This window comes from Ammospiza nelsoni, chromosome Z (assembly GCF_027579445.1).
Source record: "Ammospiza nelsoni isolate bAmmNel1 chromosome Z, bAmmNel1.pri, whole genome shotgun sequence".
Taxonomy (NCBI): Eukaryota; Metazoa; Chordata; class Aves; order Passeriformes; family Passerellidae; genus Ammospiza; species Ammospiza nelsoni.
The window spans coordinates 17,643,697-17,665,064 of NC_080669.1; the positions used below are offsets into that span (position 1 = coordinate 17,643,697).

Below are 21,368 nucleotides of genomic sequence, written 5' to 3' on the forward strand. Positions count from 1 at the left end.
AGAAGAGCCTTCAGTCGAGATCCAGGATCAGTCCTCACTGTGCTCTTGGATTGCTATGTGATGCAGGCCAGCAGCACCACAGTGACAATCTGTCCCTGTCCATTAGCCTCCTTTTCTGGCCTTTGCCATGCATGCAGGCTCTGGGTCCAAACAGAACTGGTGCCAGTCTGGACTCAATGACATTGTCATAGCTTCAAAGCTTCAGGAGACAGAGAAAGAATTAGAGTTTTCAGGACAATCTGTTCAGCAGATGTTGGTTGCAAATGAAAATTTGAAGGAGGAAGATTTACATTCAGCAAAGATACAAGACTGAAAAGATTAAGGTTAGTGCTGGTCTACTGAGCTAGCAATGAGGTGAGCAGATGACATCTGCATAAGGGCTATCATTAGTAAAGATGATAACGATGCTTAAATCTCATCTGTCATTTTAAAACTGCAGCACCTTGGGGGAGAAGGTGGGGCTCATCTGACCCATACATAAAATGGGAAGATTTGAAGTGAGTTTCTTGTGGTGGCACAGTCTGCCACTGGCTGGGAGAAACTCAAATGCCCTCTTCATCAGGCCATGCATGATACTTTTAACAGCACAAACAAGTATGTGGTCACGCTGGTCCATCTACAGGAGGGACATCTGGCATGAAGGACAAACCTACGCTGAAGGACCATGTCATTAGCTTGTGAAGAGCACCAGCTTTTGTAGTGCTCCAAGCTCAGCAGGGAGAGGCGGCAAGCCTGCAGAGCTTGACATTAGCAGGCAATAGCAACATGTCAGTCTAGAAAGCAAGGATAATGGAAGAGCAGCCCTGCTCCTGGAAGAGGAGCTCTCTGTAAATGGGATGGATATGTAAAGAAGTATTCTGCATCATGTGCATGAGTGGAAATAACCTTAGAGAAACAGACCAATAATGATACTGTATATTCCACCTGGCTTGCCTCTGGGGACTGCAATTCCTGTCTCTTGGTGCTGGTAATGTGTGGTCAGGGTGTGTTCTCCCAGAATACAATCTGCAGTGCGGTAAAAGCAGCAGGGATCCTTTCTGCAGTGAGGATCCAAACTGCTCTAAGACATTTCAGAGGTGCACAAACTGTTCCTACTCTGAGATGCAAAAGAGATCTCTGGTCAGACTGTTAAAGTGCAAGGGTGACTCCTCATGTTAACAAGTGCTAGCACACACTAACCCTGTCCAGTGCCCCCCCAAGATCTGAGTCAACACAAACATTTCCCAGTGTACTTCCAAGCAGCGAGACATAGGTGTCAGTAGACTCTTTTAAGAGTTTTAGCTTGTTTAATGGTTGCAACAAAGGGAACAGGGGCAGGGAAAGAGCCTGTTCTTACCACATGTCTCTTTAAATAAGGCAGTTCTCAGTGTTTCCAGAGCATGCACAAAATCTAAGCCCATGTGCACAGGCATCCCAGCTGTTCCCACTCAGGATTTTTACCCATATTTCAAGTACTTCAAATTTTTATATTTTCATAAGATACACATTGAATTTCAGGGCTTCATTAACACTATCAGTTACCTCATACCACCTTTTGAGTTGCAGGCTCAGGGGAAGGTTTCAAACATTGACCACATTTTGCACTTCCAAGTCTCCACTTATGCCTGTGTATCCAAACATTGTCAGGTTTACAACATTATCTCCAAAAACTTCACATTCTAAATGTTTTACCTGTTATGTAATATATGCTATTTGTTTAGAGGAGTTGTGTTTGAGTTAAAAAATTTTCTTCCTGTTACAGTGATTCTTTACCTCATTTGTCCAGGAATATGGGCATTTCCATACCTTTAAAAATTCCAGTACTGGTGCCAAATAAAACAAGTAGTATCTCCTTCAGTAGTGAGCGAAGCAGGTTTTAATCTGCCTCTTCAAGCCAGTGGTAAATTTGGCCTTTACAGGTCTGCCCTAGCAGAGCAAAGGATTTGAAAAATGAGGCGCTAACTGCTTTTTTATCTGCAAATCCAAATCTGGACTAATCCATTACAACCTCTTAAGTTTGCTGGCAATTGTTTTGTCTTTTTGTTTAAGTGGAGGTCTATTTTTGTAGTCTTTTCCATCAGATCCTAAAGATTAATAGCTTCATATAATTGTTGTGAGGGTTTACAAAAAGAATACAATGTTGCCTCTATATAGGTACTAAACAGGGTGCAACTTTATTTACAGTGTAAAGTGCATCACATGGAAGTTGTTTAAAACACACAACAAGCAGTGACATAAATGACAATACAGTACTGGGTAGGGTGGGGAAAATATTCCAGCAAGTATCAAAACATCATCAATAGCACTAATATGACAGCCTCTAGTTTCAGCTATTCTGTCCTAACACCATATCTCCTTAAAAAACGTGTTGACTGGGTTGATCCCAGGACTCCATGTACAAGTCACTAGTGTGAAGCTGGGGTGCTAAAAGCTATTCTCCAGCCCTAAACTGTCCAGCAATGTCCTGCCAGATCTAAGCACTTTCCTCACCACTGCTGTTCTGCTCTGGACACGACCAGGACAGAGTCAGAGGACACACCAGAGAAGCACACTGGAAAAGGGACAAAAAGACGAGAATGACATATAAATAAAGATCTACTTTTCTCACCTATCCACTTTTTCCCTTGAGAAGTCCTGTGTTGCTCAATGCAGCTTTCCTTCATTTGCTGTTAAGGCAGCAAGGAAGTCAAGGAACAAAGTGACTACAAATGGTGATGACTGTGTGCTGAAATGTGGACATTACTTACTGAACACCAACTTCAGTCAAAGCTGTAAACGTCGATGGCTGTGGAGCTGGGAGACAGAAGATTTTTGCTACATGCTAGCAGAGTTCATTAGAAAAAGAAGGTTGTGGGAGCTAAAACCACAACTCTTCAGCTGGTTGCAGCTCCCACTGGGAAGGAATCTACATTCACATTAATTTGATCCCCTAATGACTCCTATTCTTTACTATCTGTTTTTCTTTTAATGGGCTGAAAGCTCCTAATGGCTGACAACTTTGCTTGTTTCTTTCTTCTCCATTTCTGGTTTTAGGCTAACAGCCATCAGTTATGTGTCAGTATTTACTAGAGCCCTGTTACTGTGAGCTTGTTTTGGTGTCCTATCACTTTCCTGTATCAGGGTTCATGCATAAAAGGAAGGTACATCCATGAAGTGGGGTGGGGCAGTCGTGCAGACTCTTAATCTGGAGGGTAACTAAGCAGGAATAGGAAGCTACAGAAGGTAAAATTTATTTCTCTTTCTTTCCCAATGATAACTGCAAATTACACTTTTTTGTTATTATTGGGGAAAATGGAGCTTCTGATCAATGACTCTTGTTCTGACTCTAAGATCTTTTCTCATAGATCAGACTTTTTGCTAACTGATAACAGTTACCAAACATGTGACTTTGAAAGGTGCAATGCATGCGATTTCTGTCTTGTCCACCACTCTACTTAATCATAAATTTTAACATTTCAGTTCATCAGAGCATGACTTAATGGTGGAACTCATGTGTGTTTTCCTCAGACACAGTGGGATCACCAGTCTGAGAATAAGAAATCTGATTATATTTGCTCAGATGTATGCTCTCAGTATTTCTCAGTGAGCTGAGCATTTCTGCCGGTGTGTGTTTAAGAGAGGTCTTTTCCAATTTTTTGAGGATTCTGCATAACAAAACCACAACATTTTTGCAAGCAATAGCAAACTTTCACTCATAAACCTAGCTGGTGCCTTCTCTCTCCATCTCAGGGACAGTAAGATATTGGGACTCAATCCTAAGATATCAAAAACATTCACCTAGCAGATACCTATGAAGAGACGTACCTCATTTATATAGGAAAGGGATGGTGGTTACAGGCAGATTGTGAATCCCATGGCAAATGGAAGGTGCAAGTTTCAGAGATCCATCTGCTTCCTACTGCTGGATCCTGGATTATTCAGCTTAGAGCTACACCTGAACAGCCTGTAGGTCAGAAAGCTTCAAAGACTCTTGTTGGCTAGACTTAATCCATTCTTCTCTGAATGAGATGGTGTGCCCTCATCGCTTTTACTAAGAAATCTCATGTAAAGCTCATGCTGATGCCTCCCATTAAGTAACTCTCCAATGAAGTTAATGTCACATAAACTACACTACAGAATCTTCTTCTTATGCTCACCAGAAACTGTGGTTGCAATGCATATCTTATCACATGCAGTTATAATTTTTATCAACTGAAGTTCCAAGACAGGCCCAATGCAGACTTTAGAGGCTCATTCAGCCTTGTGTAACACACTTTACTGTTGAGTTGCTGGACAGTAGTATTCTTTGAAGCTCCTAAGCAGAGTTGCCATATTCTGTTTAATCACATCTGGCAGTATAGTACAGTTTAATTAGCTTAATTAATGTAAGAAATGGGAGGGACTTCACCTTAAACAAGCACTTCCGCAGTGGATTGTAGGAATTTTTACATTTGTATGTGTATGACACCTGTGTAGCAGCATATATTTGATAATTCTTTTATAAATGAAAAATACAGAGGATTTCTTTAAAAATTGAAAGATGTATCACAAAATAAAATACAAAACAAGGGAGCTGGGGAGGGGTGGGGGAAGGGAAACAATGGATTTGATTTACAATGCATTAGAATCCAAGCCTTGGTGCCTAGGCTGAAGAAAGATATCTAAATGCAGAATTGCTGCTCTGATGTTAAAAGGGATAGAATCCAGCCTTCCGCTTCCTGCATCAAAAACAAAGTAAAATCAGTGGTGTGCTGAACATATGAAATGATCAACACTGAGGCACAAGAGGATGGTGTCTGAAAGTATACCATGGATTAGAATGCCACAGCTCAAAGAGGTGGAGAGAGTGCCATGGGAAATAGAAATATCTGACATTTAATTTAAGTCATGGCTTATCACAGAGTAGTTTGGAACTAGTCTTATTCTGCATGCTGATAAAAACTTTGGGACCTTTTAGCTTCCCCTTATAAATCCACACCTTGTTAACTGCAGCAGGGAATCTCTGGTATCATGTTATTTGCCTGTATTTTTTTAGAATTCCTAGGTATCATATCCCATAAAGAGCCACAAGTAACTGAAGCCAAAACTTAACAAAATGTGAAACAGATCTCAGAGCTCATTTCTTTCTTCACCCATCCAGTTATGTTTGGGAAATGTCATCTCAAACACATGTCCTCCCTAGAAGGAACAAGCTGCTAGACCCCAATCCTCCAGGGCTAATGACCCACCTTCTGTACTCTGCTGCACAGAGCTGTGGATTTGGACAACAAAAGAAACCAAGGATAATCTGGTTTGGGAATAGCCCGAAACTTTTATCATGAGATAAGCTCCACTATTTTTGGCTATTATGCCTGCTGAATTTGGGCTTTTCTACTTCATGTCCTAAATGGATATACTACCTGACTTCAGATGCATACCTTTCTAAAGCTGAAAGGTACTACTTGTTGGCAATACATTTAAGTTGCTTTACAAAGGCATATATAATCACAGCTGACAATTGAACACTATTTGTTTTGGACAATGTGATTTGTCAGTCAAGCATCTCTTCTATAGTTTTAAGATAAACTGTCTATCAGAGGGATAGGAAGAAATGTCTGTCACTCTCTGCCCAGAAAGAAGAACAGAAAAGATTACAATGTCACAGGCTTCATCTGTTCCCTGCAGAAAAATAGTTATATTCATCTGGTTCTTATTTAGCTCTCTAGAATAATGACCACTGTGTTCAGCAAGAGGCTGTGTGAGTTGAGGTATACACATTTTTTGCTATCATGGCCCTAGAGCTGCCAGGAGATTTGAACTTGGACTTGCCTCAGGGGCACCTTGTTGTACTCTTTAAATGATTACATCACTCAATGCTGGGTGTAAGATGACTTACATAAGTCATAATAAACATTGCATAACCCCAGTTTTAAACATGGACCTAGCTGAGGTGTATACAGCTCAAAATGAACACTAGTAAAGAGTAAGCCACCAAAATTTCCCAAAGAACATTCTGTATTACATGTTAAAACTCCACCTCCATTTACATAATGAAAAAATCAGTCTAAACATTGTGGGTTTGCCTCTCTGATTACATGTAAAGATGGAATTTTCAGAGTTTGCTACAAGTTTGGCAATCATTTTGCAGAGTACCCTCTAAGGTCTTTACATATTGCCCATGAAACTTGAGGCATCTAAAGGTTACTGATTTACAGAATCTAGAGATGCTCAAAATGTTAAAATTATTTGCTCATTCCTCAGATTTAGAGTTCAGTAGGATGTGATTCAGTCTAGCCCTGGGACAGTGCTCACTGACACTTACCTAGAGCAGTCAGGTCCAGTCCAGGAAGAGGGACAGTAGCACCGGTTTGGTCGTATGCACCTCCCACCATTTAAGCAAGGCAAGTGGCAAACAGCTGCACACAAACACACACAAATTTGCATTAATGAGCACATCCACAACAAGCTGATTTGTTGAGGAATAGTAGCAGGACACTGAAAATCCATCCTGCCTTATTCTGTTAAGAATGGGAAATGCAGCCTGAGAAGCATACGTCTGCTAAGTGTGATTTGACTCCTTCTACTGCTTTTGCTGTCTGATGCATTGTATGAGCTGCCTGAAACAGCCAGTGGGTAATTTCACATTGCCTTAAAAATTCTGTTGTTCTTTGATTCCAATTAAGACAACAAAGGAATGCAAGCAGAAGTAGGAGCAAGAATTAGAAGAATCATGAAATGAACAGGAATAAACTGTGGATTTTTTTTTTAAAGGTATGTGACAGCTTAACACTAGCCAGGACAAACAGACACCAGACATGGGAAAAAAGTATAGAAAGAGACAGCAAAAGCAGAGGAAGCTGAAGGTGAGAAAGCCATGCACAGATCAATAGCAAGCAAGGAGGAAGACTTCACGAAATGACACCCGTATGGAGACAAGGAAAGGAATCAGAGAATGACAGTAAGATCCTGAAAGACGCTGATAGCCCTAAGAGGTGAGACTAGCTGCAACAGGGCATTAGAAAAAACACCCTTGTCTGCCTTACAGGTCACGCTGAGCCTGGCTGAATATGCTTTTTTGTGACAGTCTAACCCAAGGGTACCACGTAACCAAACACAAGTCAAAGTTTCAAGTCTTCCTATCAATTTTGAGATTGAAAGGTAAAGAACCACACAGTTTATAGAACCAATTTAGATATAAACTTAATGAGGTCCTTCAAACACAAACATTTATATTGCAGGAAATATGTGAATACTTTAAAGCATATAATGCCATAGTGTGGACAAAGTCTGGGTTATATTTTTGCAAGGAATATGCATTAGGGAGCACTAATTATTATGGAATGACAGGAAATAGAAATGAGTAGTCACAGGAATGCAAAAAACCTACTCCAGTTCCTCTGGGCCAAACAAGAACAAACAATGGCAGGAGGCTATTGTGATAGACCATCCATATACAATTAAGTGCACCAAGTGCATAATGTTGAAAATTACTTCTGATTTGGGAATGAAGCATATGACCAAAACATCTTTAGCTGTCACTGAAGTATTTCTCTATCACAGCAAAATGTCAATATCAGTAGCTGAAACAACAAATGATTAAAAAACTTCATAAGCAGTGTTTATGATGCAGATGCAGTTGTTCACTATAATTTTCCCTTTAGCTACTGAAAAGCAAGTCAAGCCTGTACAGATTTGAATGGCTGGCCAAAAAGCCAAGAAGCCATCTATCCTCCTCAAACACCTATTATAGCTGCAAAGCTTGTGAAATATGAGAGGAAATGATGCATTATGTGTTAGGTAAGAGTCCCTTCAAAATACAATAGTTCAGAGTGAAAATGTTCTCTCTGGTATTTCAATTTTCTGCAGAAGGATTTGGTTTGCAGTGTATTGCACAGCTTATCCCTCAGATTCACCATGCTTATCAGTTAAACAAATACTATGAACATTCATTACCAGAGGCATGAATTCCTTCCCAGCTCACCCCATCAGCTACTTCAAAGTCTTGCAGGAAGGCAAAGCGGGGCTTTCATGTTAAGCTCCTATTGTAAATCAGTTAAGGTACACCTGGACAATAAAAATACTGAAGAAACTGAAATACATGCTTAAAAATAGCTAATATTTGTAAGTGTTTAAGATTTAACAATGATTGAAAGATGTTTCAGTAATCAGTCAGTTGTTGAGTTTTATTGTCTTTTCACAGGGAATAGTCTTTCAAAATCTGGTGTTTGTTCAGTCTTCATATGAAATCCCATATTCTAAACTCAGATTCAAATATTTTCCATAAGTAGAGCCAACCTCATCACACATAAACGGACTGGTTAGGCCACAAACCTGGACACTAGAATCACTCCCCTCCTACCTCTCACTATTTTTGTGTGCTCCATGACCTTCACCTTCGGTTAGGTGCAAGTAAGAGATCCAGTAAAAAGAAGTGCACATTGAATTTGCTCAAAGAACTTAGATGATACCTAATGTAAGGTGCCTCTGTACAATGTATCTATTGAATTCAATCACCCTTAAATCGTTGTTTTGCTGTGCTCTCTGTCCTGATTCAGTACCCACGATATCAGTGGGCATCCACCAAACCAGACAGCTATGTGGTGAAAAACCTCTGTAATACCTGCAGCTTGTTTGTGAATTTAATGGTGACCTGCATTTCCTGAAGATGGAAATGAAAATCATGCACCTGGAATTGAGAAAAATAGTTTTATTCTTCTCCTTGGAAACCTTTTCTCCTTTGCACTGCTTTTTGCAGAGAGTACTTTTGTGAATACTGTCTGTCCTTTTTGAGAGCAAGCTTTTCTGTACTTTTAAAGACTCATCAGGGAGGGACTAGTCTGAAGGTAGTTTACAGCTGGGAACAGCAAATCCTCCAGGAACCTTATTGTAGGCCTGGGTTTTCCTGACAAGCTCAGGAGTTTTATGAGTCCCTAGAGAACTGTGCTAGTTATTGCTAGCAGTCTCAAAAAGTGAGAAAAAAGGCAGGTGAGAAGTTTTACCCATATGGCAGCGTGATCCAGTCCATCCGAGGGGGCAGTCACATTGGTAAGGGGCCACACAGCGACCTCCATTGAGACATGGCAGAATGCATATTGCTAAGGAGAAGAGAACCAGAAAAAATAATTATCTCCCATGAAAGCAAAGAATAGAGTGTGCAAGAGATGAGCTTATGTTTAACCAGAAACTCTACTGCCCCTTGAACTGTTTGCATGGAGAGCAGAGCTGAGCAGGACCTACCACCAGGCATGAGCAGCTTATACAACTGGCACGACAGACAGATATGACAAAGAGTAGGGGCAAAGAAATGGATAGGCTGGAGCAATTGCTGGAGTCCTTCAGGTGCTTGTAGGCTCTGTGTTCATGGGAAAGGAGCCAGGGCTGTTTGTATCTCACATGTAATATCCACAGACATTGGCCACTTCTGTGATGATGCTAACGACACCAGTTCATGCTTTAATCACAAAAAACTGGATTGTTTGTGAATTCTCTGGGCTTGCAGATGTAGCATCCAAAACAAGTTAATCTGTGCCTTGCCCATAGAAAAGCACTTTGTCTAGGCCAGTGAAAACATGCTGAGACAGGTGAAACTATATGCCCCTTGGGAAAGGCAGCTTGGATATAAGGCATTTTGGGTGAAAAAGGCTAGGGCTGGAAACTCTGGGGAAGAAACAAAGCACATACCAATCAGCTGATGACCTCTGGACAGAGCAGCAATTGAGCTACACTGCTCCTAGGAGCAGATCTGCAAAATTCCCAGGTGTTCATGCTTTAAGTATCTTCACAAAACTATCATCCCCACTATGCTAAGTGAACAAAGTACTTGAGTGTACCTGCTCTAAGAAGAGCAAAAGTTGAGCTGGGTCTCAAATTTGGACCCTCAAGAGGCATTTCCAGTAGAATTTTATACTGGGACGGTGGATGGGGGCTGCATAAGACTCAGGTAGGGGTTCCTCTTCTGCTGCACAGCAGAGATCAAGCTGAGCAGGTACAGTCAGCTTGGATAAAAAAATAATTGTGAACTTCCACGAACCTCACAGGACTAACTTGTATCACCAGAAAATACTTCTCTAAATCATTAAACTTGTAGTACCATGCAAGTTCTTTAGAATGGTCAGGAAGACCATTCTCTCTCTCTCAAGAAGATGAATCCTATCTTTTTTGTGAAAGGTACTGTGAACTACAAGGTGACTAAATTCTCTCAGTGTGCTTTTTGTGGCTTGATACTGACAAGTCAGTGCTCAGTGCTAGTGCTCAAAAATTCCTTGGGCTTCCAGAACAGGCCCTCAACTTCAAAGACTAAAACTGTTTTTCTGTTCATTGCTGCACCTTGTTTGACAAGCAATGCAAAATTGGTGTTGTACTGACCAATTGTGGGAATTCTTTCCCTTTTTCTAACTATCTATATTAAAGTAAAACAAAACAAACCAAAACAAAAAAACCAAACCAAACCAAACCCCTAGTGCCTGTACCTTCATGAAGTGTGACCTGCCTGGTCAGTTGCCAGTCTGAATTGGATGATGACTGAAATGGCTGGGATCATAAATAAAATGTCTAGTTCTAGAGAATGCTTCAAGTGTCATTACTGATGAAACTAATAAATTCAATTGTGGGATACCAAACACAATTTTTCAGACACAGGGTGCAATCCTCTCCTGCTGACTGTGAGACTTACAGGACTCAGTTGCACAAATGGCTGTGGTGATACTGCCAGGCACAGGGACAGAAAAAGAGGAGCTGTGTGAATACACTACATAGCTGGAGTTTCCATAAATGCAAAAAGATAAAACTTGCTGAACCTCTTGTTTTCATTCTGTATCTACTACTAATTTCTGCCATGTGTAACTGATACTGTCACAGAGAAGACTTGAAAGCTGTAGAGATTCAGAGGACCATTTTAACACATGATACATCTTAAATACTTGAACCGTATTCTTTTCCAAGAAGTAGATGAGAATGTGCACAATTTTTGTAGGTTTCCATATATATTCAGAGTCAGAGGCAGTGACTCAGATTTGGGGACAGTGACACCACCCCTGCTGTAGATCTTGGACATGCTAAAACCTTACATCAGGGCCATACTTGTCGCAGACATTTTTTCATAAAATCCTCTCTTTTAGGATTTGTCCTTTCTGGGAAGCTGGGGCCCCAGAAGAAAAATGTAAACATTAATTATCTGCTGATGTGGAATGTAACAGGAGCATCTGTGATTGGTCTTCTGTGAGTGTTTGGATTTGCTGACCACTCATGGGAGAGTTTGTCCTTGCTTTCTGCTGGACACAAAACTTTGTTATGGATTCTTTCCTATTCTATTCTTAGCTTAGCAAGCCTCTGCAACTTTTCTCTCTATTCCTTTTATTATAGTTATAATGTATTATATATCATATATCAATAAATCCAGCCTTTTGATCATGAACTAAGATTCTCGTCCATGTCTCTCACCTTGAAGACCCTCTCAGGTCACTGTAATACATACTGAATACTAAATACTAAATAAAGGCACCTCCTTTTCTCTCCACATAGGCTATGCCTTACTATATGTACAGTAATAAGGCTCCTCATGCAGCAGCTATGCCAGGCTGAAAGGGTTAAATCTCCCAAATTCCTTGTGCTAAGACCACCATGAAGAGAAACGTGGATCAAACTGGCATCCCAATGTCACCCAGGGAATCTGATTTGAGAGTTAGATTTGGCTCTTTTCAGTGACAACAGTTCCAGTTCTCTAATAATTTGGAAATTCATGACAGGAAAAATCAGTCTAGAACTTGTGAGGGACAAGTACACAGGTCAGGAGGGACAGCCTGGAAAATGTGACACATTACATTATTTGAACATGAACTGATGAGGTTCATAACCACAGACTGATAAAAATGGAAGCCAAGAAACTAATGTAGCCACCAGCAGAACGCTCACGTCTCTTCTGTTCTAATCACTGTTCATTCCCCAAAACTATCAGGTATTGCTATTAGAAACAGACTTTGGAGAACTGAAACAAGGTGTTCTTCAACCACAGTGAAAGAGCACCGAGAAACAAAATCACATCAATTTAAAAAGTGCTTATTTTGCTTTGAAGATGTAAGGGAACAGTTATTTTTCTAGAAACAAGCCAAGTATATACCTTTCTGTTCCCTTACATTTGTCAAGCAGAATATATTAATGATTTTTATGGTTTTATCTGTTATGCCTCTTCTGGTTCACTGCAGTAAATTAATCTTCATCATTACCAACAAAACCCTTAGGATTACAGTTAGGGATGGCATACATACGCTCTTCGCAGAGACGGCCCATCCAGCCATCGGGACAGGAGCAGGCATTGGGTCGCTCACAGACGCCGCCGTTCTGGCACGGGAACCGGCAGACAGCTGGAAACACCGTGACTTCATTACAAACTCTGGACACTGAATTAGAAGCCTAGTAACTCAGCAGTAACTTGCACAGACCTTTGCAGAGTAAAGCTTAGAGCAGAACAAACAAATGCAGTGAAGTTCAGAAACATTGCCTAGTTTTGATTTCAAGGGCTACATCATCTTCTGGCTCTATGTGTTTGATTAGGTACTGTAAGCAAGAGTGTGGAATCATTAAGATAATCAAAAGACTGTCCACAGAAAGAATGAAAATGTAGACATATTTATAGTTGAATAATTTATTTGGATACTGTTTCAAGGCTGACACTATTCTTTATCTGATTTTCCCACTAACTTTTGTAATACAAAATTAAAATACCCATACAATACACCCTCCTCACCCCTTCACCCAGGCCTTCTACATTGACTCTGGAATAGAATCAAGCTTTCTTCTAATCTTGGTATGAAACACCAAGATAATGCCATCTGGCATACACTGTCTAAAGTAAGATTAACTGTGTGATAGAACAGGCAATTTTTACTGCACTATCATCCACCATAATGAGAAGTGACCAAAAAGGGTGCAGCAGTGGCACAGTAAGTATTCACCTCTGGAACTCAAAGTATGACTACAAACCTCGCCAAGCATTCACACTGACTGCGGCTCCTCGGCTTCCGTTCCTATTAATATGCACCTGATCATGAAAGTGAGGAATTTGGAGTGGAGTCTGTCATGCTGGGCCAATGTGCTGCCTGGGCTGGACAGACTTTGGACTTCTTTGTCACTTCGATGACACTGTACCATCTCTTGTCATACACATCCAGGGAAACCAGGTCTACTTTAGAAAACCAGGTGAAAGCTATGCACAAACATGTTATATTTAAAGATCATTGGAGAAAGCATGATCTTTCTCATGTTGGTGTACACACCATACGGAGAAAATAAAAAATTGCAGCTTCAAGACAATATGACAGAACAAATAAGTAATAAGATTGACAGTAATCTCAGGAAACTCAATCTGAACTCCTAATTGCATTTGAACTGCTATTGTTAGTTAGTTATTAGGTGAGCAAAATATGCATTTAAGCTTTGAGTGTTTGTTAGCATTCAATACAAACAGTGGACTGGCACACTGAAACACTGTTCAGACCTGAAATCCTCATTGGGAAGAATGCAAATCTTTCCCTCAGAGAGACAAACTTGAGTCACTCCTGTAGCTAAGCCATGCCAAAATGCAAGATACAGCTTGGAGTCTGTTGAAATGAGGCCAAGGCTCTGCCATGTTATTTTTCAGTCTCAAGAGCCTTCCCATCAAGTGTCAGCTGATAATGAGAATGGGAAGAGATCTCTGAAAGATTAATATAATTTACAATATTTTAACAGTGATTTTGAAAATTTTTGTTGTAAAAACTATTACTACATAGACAGCTTGTCTCTGGGTGTTGACTAAAGCAGAATAGTGTGCCAAACAGGTTTCTTTTCTGCAATGGAAGAACCATTTAAAGCTTTGTGTGATCTACACCACTTAAACAATATTCCATGAATGTATAATGGGATGTGAGGTACAATATTCATGTATAAATGATATCCTACATTAAATTCAAAGCCCACAAAATAAGGTCTCTGAAATATTCTTCCTCTCTGTTAATGTAGAAGATGCAGATATTTCATGAGTTACAAAAATTGCTCTGGATGGCAACTCCTTGCTAGTCAGTAATCAGATGTCAGGTAGAGATAGGCTTTTCCTGGGTTTCTGCCCAGGTTCTGGTTGTGAAACTGAATGAGAATGTATCATCCCTAGATGTGCACTTGTTATACACCAATTTAGGCAAGCAAAGACTACTTGTCTGTATCTGTGAGGATTACTCTTATCAATGGACAAGACTAGAAAAATGTTAAGCTGAGATCTCTTTTTTTTTTTTTTTTGTCTATTGTAAAAACCACAAATGCAGTCCTGATGTGCTGGGGAGAGAATAGAAAGTATCAATTGTGACTTTAATTTATGGTAGCAAATCTCACATCCATGGTATCAATCTTTTGACATCCCCTTGTAAATTTATTGACACAGGACACAAAAGCATTACTCTGCTGCAAGTCAAACGTGTCAGAAGGGGAAAAATAAATTCTGTTATCTGTTTTCAGCTTTGCAAAATGTTTCCTTGTGGTTGCAAGTGAACAATTTCCCCAGGCCCCAGCTTCCCTCTCATAATGTTCTTATTTGCTGATGGGGTACAAACTTTCTTGTTGACAGCTCCACATGGACCACTCAGAGTCAACAAGATGTGAAGAGGGCAAACAGACAAGAGTTTTAGAGTGCTTCAGAAAGTCAGGTAAGGAGTCAGGTAAGCTGCGCGCATCTGAGCAGCCTAATGAGTCCTGCAGATAATTACTATCAGCAGATCCAGGCTAATACTTCTCACCCCTGAAACTCAGATCAGAATCTGGCCAGCAACCTCTAACCAGTGGTGATTCAGGCAAGTGTGGCTGTGGTGAGAGCTCTTCCAAAGAAGTCTGCTTTTTAATTATAATATTTACATTAACAAACCCGTTCAGCTGGGTCAGAACGTTTCAAGCAGGCTTAGAACATATTAATAATCAACTCACACAGCCATAAACAAGAAATGCAGCATGAGTCATTACAAAGAGTGCTTTCATGTAGTTTCTGATGTAGACCACAAAGGCTTGGGTCCTGTAGGACTTTTGTTAGGAAAATCACTCATATGAATCATAAAGCAGTTTTGAAAGATCACTTTGACATATGTCATGAAAATGCAGGACAGTCCTCTCAGAAACTCAGAGCATCTTTACCTCTTTTAAAATCCCCTTTTAGAAAAGAGGAGGGAAATTTTTATTCCCCTCTCTTAATACACAGGTTATGCTGCTTTGTTTTCCACCTTCATCATGTCTCCACCTCTTCACCACATTTTTTGAAATAATTTTTCCTTAATACTTATTCCTCTGAACAGTCCCAATACATATTGCAGTGTTGCAAACAGAATGTTTGACAGCGCTTTGCAGATCAGCCCTTCTTGGTCCCTGGTGACCTTTCTTAGCAGACAATTGCATCCCTTGGCATAAAGGAGTTCTTTGTAACTAATAAATATTAAATAAGAATAAAAAGTAAAGCTGGTGATATTAAAAGGACAATTGAAAAATCCAAAGTGCTACAACTGGAACAGATATTATCCAAATAATTTTGCTATTGAATTCTAGCTTAGGTAAAGTAGCTATTATGCAGAGATCCCTTGAATTCTGTAGCTATCACAGTTTAGAAATACAAACTTTTTAGAAACAGCCTTGTGCTTTGGGAGCGCAAATATCCAAAAGCACTTTTGGACACATCATGATAACTGAAGTAACTCAGTTGCTTTTCCTTCAAATCTTCTCTACTTGGCTGCGTGATGGGTAGTTGTTCATGCCAGTGGCAAGCCATGGTCACAAGTCCAAGACAAACCTGTTTCTCAGGAAAAGCTACTCTACTCCTGAAATATTCAGGAGTTGCAAACCCTCTTCTTTGGTTCTGGTTCTCCTTAAAATGCTCTACTGATCCATGATTTTTAGTCAAGACATTGTAACTATCACATACAGGAATTTAGGGGAGTGCCTGCTTTCATAGAGTAGGGTAACTCAACTTATTTAGCTATTAACATTCATAATATTTTACTGTCAGAATTCATATAAAAAAACTGATGAGGGGTCCATGATTTGTCAGGCTTAGCACAGTATAGAATCCTCTATCTCCAAATGGCTTCTAACCTGAACAGAAACTCTCTGAGGAAGGAAGAAATGTTGCTTGTATTTTGATATGGGGAGCTGAGACTTGCAGGAGAGGCTGACCTAACAATTCTGATAATGACTCCAATGCTCCCAGGTGAGTGTCCTTGAACTTTTCTTCTTCTGTGTGAAGAGGAATGGGGCTGGTTGTGACTGGCCACTGCTGTGTTGTAAGGTTTTCTGTTTTCTCAATAAAATACCTAAAGCTCAATTTGTCATGGTGGCTGTTCCACAGTCTGAAATAAGACTTCAGGGTGCAGCTAACTCCCTGCTCCACAGCTGCCCAGCAGCAGAGAGCAAGCCACGCTTCTGACATGGAAACGGCAGATGACAAGATCTCTTCCACCAAAGCCCTATGACCCTGAACTCTTTTGCTGTGACTCATCCATGGCTTTAAGTTAGTATTTGAATATGCTTATATATGTTTTTTATTGTTGAGCTTATTTTCTCTTCAATTCTTTGTTTCCCCCATTTTCTGTTCAAAACTTTTTATTTATTTGAATCTTATAAATTGAAGAGTTAACTCTTGGCTTTAAAAAAGTGAATGTTTTAGCTCAACAGACCAAGAAATAACAAATACCTGCTGATCATCCAAGTGTAGAAAGCCTGGTATATTGTTAAATCTATGGATTTTCTAGAGGGCTCAGTGTGTATTATTTAGTGAGCTATATCAATCTACCTCTTATTGCAAATTGAATTTCAGGAGCTGCCACACTTTAAACATAGTGAGGGACTAAGAACCCATTTGTTCTATTTTGGTTTCTGCAGTGTTCAGTTTTTGACTGTGAAAAACTGACTGGCAGTGCTTTTCTGAAACAGGTCAGCTTGTCAAGAAGATAACTAGGTCTGTCACTTTCTTGCAAAAGATGTCAGGAGAAAAGATACTAGGTGTGGGATACAACACTGTAGCAAAAGAAACCCTAAGACTAGCTAGGACTAAAGAAAAAACTATGGAAGCCTCCTCTTTAAACTGGAAATAAAGCAATAACATGGAATTAAGTGCCCTGAGTGGAAATATGACTGCACTAAAACTAGCAAAAATTTCACTTTTTATTGCACCTAGGATGACACTTCTGTGTTTATGGCAAGTTAAGCTATCATTCTGTTAGTAAAAAATACTTACCTTTGCAGGCAGGTGGTGTTGTCCATGTTCCATTTTCCAAGCAAATACTCCGCAGGGGCCCCTCCAGCATGTACCCACTGTAGCATGAATAGGTGATCATGTCTCCATACTGATAGAAGCTACCACGAATCAGAGCATTCTCTACATGAGCTGGGGGACCACAAGATATCTCTAAACAAAAGAAACCATCCAGATGTTGGTGAGCTGCAGAGCCTACATGACACAGATTTTAACCCTGGAGACAATGCTGTTGGGGGCAGAGGTGTCACAGACACCTTCCAGATGGTCAATCAGCAATGGAGTCCAAGGATCCAGACAAACTTAAGAAGTGGGCTCATGAGAATCCCATGATGTTCAACAAGGCCAAGTGCAAAGTGCTGCACTCAGGTCAGGGCAATACCAAACATGAGTACAGACTGGGAGAAGAAGTCACTGAGAGCAGCTCTGAGAAGGGCTTGGGGGTTCTTCATGGTGAGAGGCTGGACATGAACCAACAGCTGCATTTTTGGACAGAGCCCTGAAAGCCACTGATATCCTGGGCTGCATCAAAAGAAGTGAGACCAGCAGGGTGAGAGAGGGGATTATCTCACTCTATTCTGCCCTTATGAGACCCCATCTGGAGTGCTGCATCCATCTCTGGGGTCCTCAGGACAAGAAAGAACGGGTCCAGAGAAGGGCAGAGGGATTCAGCATCTGTCCTAACCAGACAGGTAAAAAGAGCTGGGATTATTCAGCATGGATCCAGGAGAAGGCTTCAGGGAGACCTCATTGCTGCTTTCCTGTTCCTTAAAGGGTCTTATTAAGAGGAGGTAGTATTTATATGGGAAGATAGAGACAGAACAAGAGGCAATGGTTTTAAACTGAAAGAAGTTTAGTTTAGATATTAGAAAGAAATTCTTTACCCAGACAGTGATGAGGTGCTGGAACAGGTTGCCCAAGGAAGCTGTGGATACCCCATACCTGTAAGTGTTCAGGGCCAGGCTGGATGGGACCCTGAGCAGCCTGATTTAATGAATGGCATCTCTACCCATAGCAGAGGGGTTGGAATTAGATGATCTTAAACATCCTTTCCAACCCAGCCCATTCTGTGATCCCATGAGTCTAAACAGTATTGCTTACAAGAAGTCAAAAGGCTTTCCAACATGCTTGCTAAAGGATACTGCCTGCTGTGAGTATCAATAAATAAAATAAAAGGCAGCACATCTTTCTGCAGCTCTTGTCTCATCACCCATAATCTCATAGAAATCATTCTTAGGGTATTTAGGGTATCCAGCAACCAACCCAGCTCCAGGGCTTGCAAAAGGTAAATGAAGAATACATATAGAGAAGGGCCTAGTAAATAGTAGGATGAATACTGTTGAAACACCAACCCACACAGATGTATTGAGTCCTTCTAAAGGAACACCTTTGTTAGAAAGAAAACATAGCTCTTCTCTAGAGCTTCTTAGAGCCCTCTGGAAAGTACCAATCCCTGTGGAACAGCATGTCTTGTACTTACTTTCACACTTAGCTGTGGCTGGAGTCCAGGTCTCATCAGCATTGCAGGTGATCACAGCCTGCCCTTTCAGCTGGTAGCCTTCCCTGCACCTGATGGATACATTCTGGCCAACATGAAAATCCACCTCTGACAGAAGGGCATTCTCTGGGATTATGAAAGGCACAGGACAAGGGTTTGCTGTTAAAAGTAAGGGTGTGAGGGAAAAGAAGGGAAGAAAAAGAGACGGAAGGAAGAGAGACCACTTTAGAATAGTTTCTGCAAATTTCAAACCCAAAACACCTGAGAAGAAATGGATGCTGAATGGATGTGAATCCAATTTGTAATTTGATTTGAAATGATGAGATTTGGGTCATAAAACAGTAATTAAAAACTTTCTAATTCACTGCTGCCTCATGGCTTGCTACCATGTTCTGCTGATGCCATACTAAGGACATACTAAGGATTTAACTTGTTGCTGTGAAACCATTCTCTCTTGTCCTTCCTGTTTTCCATAACCTTCCTATAAAAGAGAATCAGACCTATCCTAATTCATGTTCGGAGGGGCTGGATCAATAAAGAGCAGCAAAAATTCAGATGTTTGATTAGAGACTTACTGTGTCATTCATTGGGGTTTAGAATCTCTCTAATTTTATTTGTTGCTGGCTGTAAGCTTGCTGGCCTAGTTTTGCATGGTCTATTGGTGATCTCATCACCAGTGTGGAAAATATGGGCTCCATAAAGAGCAGAGATTTATGTCAGTGTCTTGATACTAAAATGAATAAGTACTTTGCAATACAAAAATTAAATGTCTAAATTAACCATCCTTAGACTACACTAGGTCTTAAATTAGTTACAGACACATACAGTAACAAGAAAGGCTATTGTGGGTGTGTGGGTGCAGTGAACATGTACAAAACACACTATTTCACAGAATTGCAGAAGAATTTATACAGCCATTAAGTCCAACCTTCTTCTCCAAACATGGCCAGCTAGGTTAGAAGTTGCTCTGGAACCTGATCAGAAATTTGAGTTAAATTTGGGTAACTGTGGATGGAGATCTCATGTCCTCTCTGGGTTTCTTCTCCTCTGCTTGACTCTGTTGATGGCAAAAAGTTTCTTCAAAAAATTCACTGGAGCTTTGCTTTATTGCAACTAGTGTCCATTGCATTTCACTCTACCACTGTTGAACTCTGAGAAGAATCTGGCACATTTTCCTTTGCACTCTGTCAACGTCACTTGTGGATGACAATGAAGTCTCCCTTTCCCTTCTCCTCCAAATGATTCTCTCACCTACTTCTACTATATATCAAGTGTTTGACTATAACAACAACTCCATTTTATGTCATCTTTCCAACTAGAGGGACCTATGCAGAAGGCAGCTTGTTCTCTTACTGTCACAAAAATACACTCAGAGAAATTAATGCTTTAACTTGTAGCAGTAACTGCCCCTATTGTTTCTCTGCAAAAACTTTTCCATTACAAAGCAAACACACACGTTTACAGAGAGGCAAGGGATTACTCCATCTTCCATCTCTTGTGCACTCTGCTGCTGGTTCTCCTTCCAAGCTGTATCCCCTCTCACAGAGATATGTTACTGTACTGCCAACTGTATTGTTTTCATAAATTGCTTTCCCATTCAGCAAGGAAACTGGAATTTTGCATCTGGTCTCTGCAAAGGAAGGGGTGTTATTAATTCAGCTTGATATTTAGTCCTGGACTTCAAACATTTCCTAAATTAATAACACATTATGTTAAAAGTCAATGTAGACTTATAAATCATGAAGAACATTGATTCAGTAACCCTGGGAAGGAAATGTAGCCAGCCTAGAACAGAAGCTTCTTCTGGTGATGAAGAAAAGCCCCAACAAAATGGGGAAGTGAGGACACATTTATGACTTCAGACTGGGGCCAGTAGGGCAGAAAGATGGAAATCATTCTTTCTTGCCACTGATAGGTTCTCCAGAAACCCCATATTACAGAATCATTTTTCAAAAGCAGCTCAGTCTCTGGATTATATGATATCCATGCATAAGGGAGGAGCTATTGCTTATCCCATATTGAAATGTTCCAGGACATGAAACCAAACAGTTACCTTCACACAATGGCAAGGGCTTACTCCAGCTCCCATTGGCAAGACATGTGATATTCTGGGGCCCAACAAGATGGTATCCAGAGCTGCACACGTAGGTTACATTACTTCTGTATGTGCTTCCAGTAGAAATGGCCTCTGCTTTTTCAATGGAAGGATGAAGCCCACAAGTAATTTCTAGGAGAGAAGAAAACTTTTGGGTTTTATACATAATGAAGACTATTCCTTCTATGAGTCACACACCATCTGATAGCTCTGTTCTCATCCTGAATTAACAGAAGGACAGCAGGAAAGAAGCTGTGAACTGTTTCATGAAGAGTTATACAATTCCTTTCCCACCCTTTCTCCTGGGGTTCACACCGCAGACACCTGAAAGTGTGTCTAACTGTATTTGGTGGTGTTATAAGATATGAGGTGTGTTCAAACCAACAGAGGACCCAGAATATTTCTTCTGTGCATGCCTGAAGCTGCATTTTTAGTCCCTTTTGTGCTCCTACAGTGGAAGATGACCTCAAAATGTGCTCCAGAACAATGGCAGTACTTAAGAAGAATCTTGACCCCTGTCCCACACTTTGGAGACCAAGTAAACTCATCAAAGGTGAGAGAGAAGAATGCAAGGCATAGGA

The 21,368-nt window shown here is 40.5% G+C and overlaps 1 protein-coding gene across 3 annotated transcripts in view; it reads right to left on the bottom strand.

Annotated features, from left to right (window-relative positions):
- Nucleotides 1–2,130: 2,130 nt before the first annotated feature.
- Nucleotides 2,131–21,368, bottom strand: part of SVEP1 (sushi, von Willebrand factor type A, EGF and pentraxin domain containing 1) — a 118,416-nt gene continuing 99,178 nt past the window's right edge. For 2 of the 3 annotated variants that reach the window (XM_059492970.1, XM_059492969.1), the window contains 8 exons: nucleotides 20,746–20,919; nucleotides 20,149–20,322; nucleotides 18,675–18,851; nucleotides 17,177–17,347; nucleotides 12,201–12,296; nucleotides 8,937–9,032; nucleotides 6,260–6,353; nucleotides 2,131–4,676 (listed from right to left, as the gene is read on the bottom strand). In XM_059492970.1, the coding sequence (XP_059348953.1) occupies nucleotides 4,646–4,676; nucleotides 6,260–6,353; nucleotides 8,937–9,032; nucleotides 12,201–12,296; nucleotides 17,177–17,347; nucleotides 18,675–18,851; nucleotides 20,149–20,322; nucleotides 20,746–20,919 (1,013 nt within the window). In that variant the 3' untranslated portion in view covers nucleotides 2,131–4,645. The remainder of the gene's footprint in view (nucleotides 4,677–6,259; nucleotides 6,354–8,936; nucleotides 9,033–12,200; nucleotides 12,297–17,176; nucleotides 17,348–18,674; nucleotides 18,852–20,148; nucleotides 20,323–20,745; nucleotides 20,920–21,368) is intronic. The other variant, XM_059492971.1, reaches the window with a different exon arrangement.